A 2348-nucleotide genomic window follows, 5' to 3' on the forward strand; every position below is an offset into this window, starting at 1 on the left:
ACGTGGCTGCATGTAGTTAGACAGAAAGAATAGACAACGCTTATGATGAAGCGTTGTGTGATATTTTCCACAATACTTATCAACGCAGTCCACGTGGCAACTTCTAGTTCGCCAGTTTTAAAAAATACTTTACTGCGTTTTTTGGTAGAACGCCGTCAAAATTAATGCCGTTAAAGACATATTTTGTAGTAGTGTTGTGACGAATGACATTAAAAAAAAATCAACCGATAGTAATGATATATGACGACCTCTGTATAAAATTGGAAATAAAGCAACTACTCAATATTAATTTATACAAAAAATAATTTACTCAATATTAAACTTTTTGAAATGGCAAAAATAAAATCCACATGTTTTAACTAGCTTAGAAAACTAAATGTTTCATTCATATTAATTATCATTCTAATGATAATAATAATAATATTAACTCTTTTAAATATAATAATATTGAGTGTAAGTTAGTTTTGTTGTGTATATACAGGTGTCTAATTTTCCAAAAAATTATAATGTGCTCATTTGTTGACCGGTTACATGTTCTAATTAATACGCTATTTAAAGTTAACGAACAACACCAAGCACACACATATCTAACAAAAATCTCAAAAGAAAAGAAAAAGATGTCATCCTCAAAATTCACTTTTCTCTCCTTCCTGATCTTCACTATCCTCATCGGCTCAACCACAGCCTTTGAGCCTCTCTTCCACTTCTGTTCAAACCCCAAAAACTTCACCGCCGGCTCGGCCTTCGCCACAGATCTGGACCGCGTCGTGGACCAGGTCGCAGCCAGGATCTCAACGGGCTTCTCCTCGACGACCGTTGGCCAGGCCACGGGCCTGGCGCTGTGCCGCGGCGACATCAAGCCAGCAACGTGCAAGGCCTGCGCGGCCGCGGCCTGGGAGGAGCTCAAGGCCCGGTGCCCTTACAACAAGGCCGCGGTTATCTGGTACGACGAGTGTCTCGTAAAGTACTCAGACGAGGACTTCCTGGGCGTGGTCGACGTGGCGAACCGGTTCTACATGTGGAACGTGAATGACGTGGCAAAGGACCCCAAGGGGTTCGATGGCGAGGTGGCGGGGCTGCTGGGCGAGCTGGAGTCTAAGGCCGCGGACGCAGTGGTGGTGCCCATGTACGCTGTGGGCAACGCCGGGATTGGGCCGGGCCCGGATGGGACGCTGTATGGTCTGGCCCAGTGCACGAGAGACCTCTCCAGCCCCGAATGCAAGAAGTGCCTCCACGATGCCGTGGCCGAGCTTCCCAAGTGCTGTGCCGGAAAGAGAGGCGGTCGGGTTGTTGGTGGGAGTTGCTACGTTCGATATGAGCTTTATCCTATTGTAAACACTAATTAGAGGTTCAATAGATCAAGTGTTACTCTATCCATAGCTTGCTATGTAGCTGAATAACCGAACATGGAATATGTTTCATATTTTTCTGCCTCGTTTAATTGCTCTGTACCTATGCCTCCGTAGTAGTGGTGTTGAATTTCATGACATATAAACTACCGGGAAAAAAACAATAGACTTGAAACCTTCGTAGTTAATTTCCCAATTAATTCCTTGTTACTCGGAATGGATTAATCTGAAATGTAAGACCGGTTATATACTCTCGTTAGAGATGGCTAGTGTTGAGCTGGATACAGTTTAGTCCGTATTCTTTTTTTCGACGGATAAAACCCCTGTTGTTTATTTTGAGTGTCTTTGTTACTCCTTGCACCGTTTCCTTTAATGTAATGCGACGTGGATGACTAGGATTTAAACCGATTTCAAACAAATTTCTAGACCAAATTTCAAATCTCGTTTTAATTAATTTTTTTAAAATTTTTATTTATTTATTTATTACTATATATATATATATATATATTTTTTTTTTTATCGTATATAGTCCTAGCTTCGTTATAAATTTGCGATTAGGCGTCGGTTTACAAAAACAAAAAGCTGATGAAAGCTTTTTGTTGATCATTAACCAAAATCAAATATCGTGTTTTTTTATTGGTTCTATGGAAGCTTATAAAAAAAAATCAAATTTTCTGCTTAATTTTAACCATTATGTCAAATAATTGGCTTAAAAAATGGTTACATGTTAGCAGCTTAAGCTTAAGCTAGACATAAATTAAGCTAATAATCAGTTATTAAACACGTATATATAAATAAAATAATAAGATATAGTTCCAAAACTATGATAGATTGAGTGTGGCATTGGCTCTGTTTTGTATTGTTGTGCTTTTAATTTTTGCCGTAAGAAAAAACTGTTGAAGCAGATAAGTGTTTGACAATAAACTGCTTTTAAATTAGCTTTTGCTAGTAGCATAAGCAAATTTAACATAAAAATATTGTTTTTCAAATTCAATTTAA

At 38.7% G+C, this 2348-nt stretch overlaps 1 protein-coding gene across 1 annotated transcript; it reads left to right on the forward strand.

The window, feature by feature from the left end:
* Positions 1–553: 553 nt before the first annotated feature.
* On the forward strand, positions 554–1686 carry LOC149408008 (antimicrobial ginkbilobin-2-like protein). The gene has a single exon (XM_089627960.1). It carries the CDS (start codon positions 618–620, stop codon positions 1344–1346), a length of 729 nt encoding a protein of 242 aa, XP_089484086.1. The 5' UTR covers positions 554–617; the 3' UTR covers positions 1347–1686.
* Positions 1687–2348: the final 662 nt, after the last annotated feature.

Source organism: Urtica dioica, chromosome 1 (assembly GCF_054948205.1).
Source record: "Urtica dioica subsp. dioica isolate 48M chromosome 1, U.dioica_male_clone48M_v1_H2, whole genome shotgun sequence".
NCBI classification, from domain to species: domain Eukaryota; kingdom Viridiplantae; phylum Streptophyta; class Magnoliopsida; order Rosales; family Urticaceae; genus Urtica; species Urtica dioica.

What these genes read in the sequence shown, in the direction of transcription:
- LOC149408008 (XM_089627960.1), top strand. Translation starts at nt 618, where the DNA reads ATGTCATCCTCAAAATTCACTTTTCTCTCCTTCCTGATCTTCACTATC.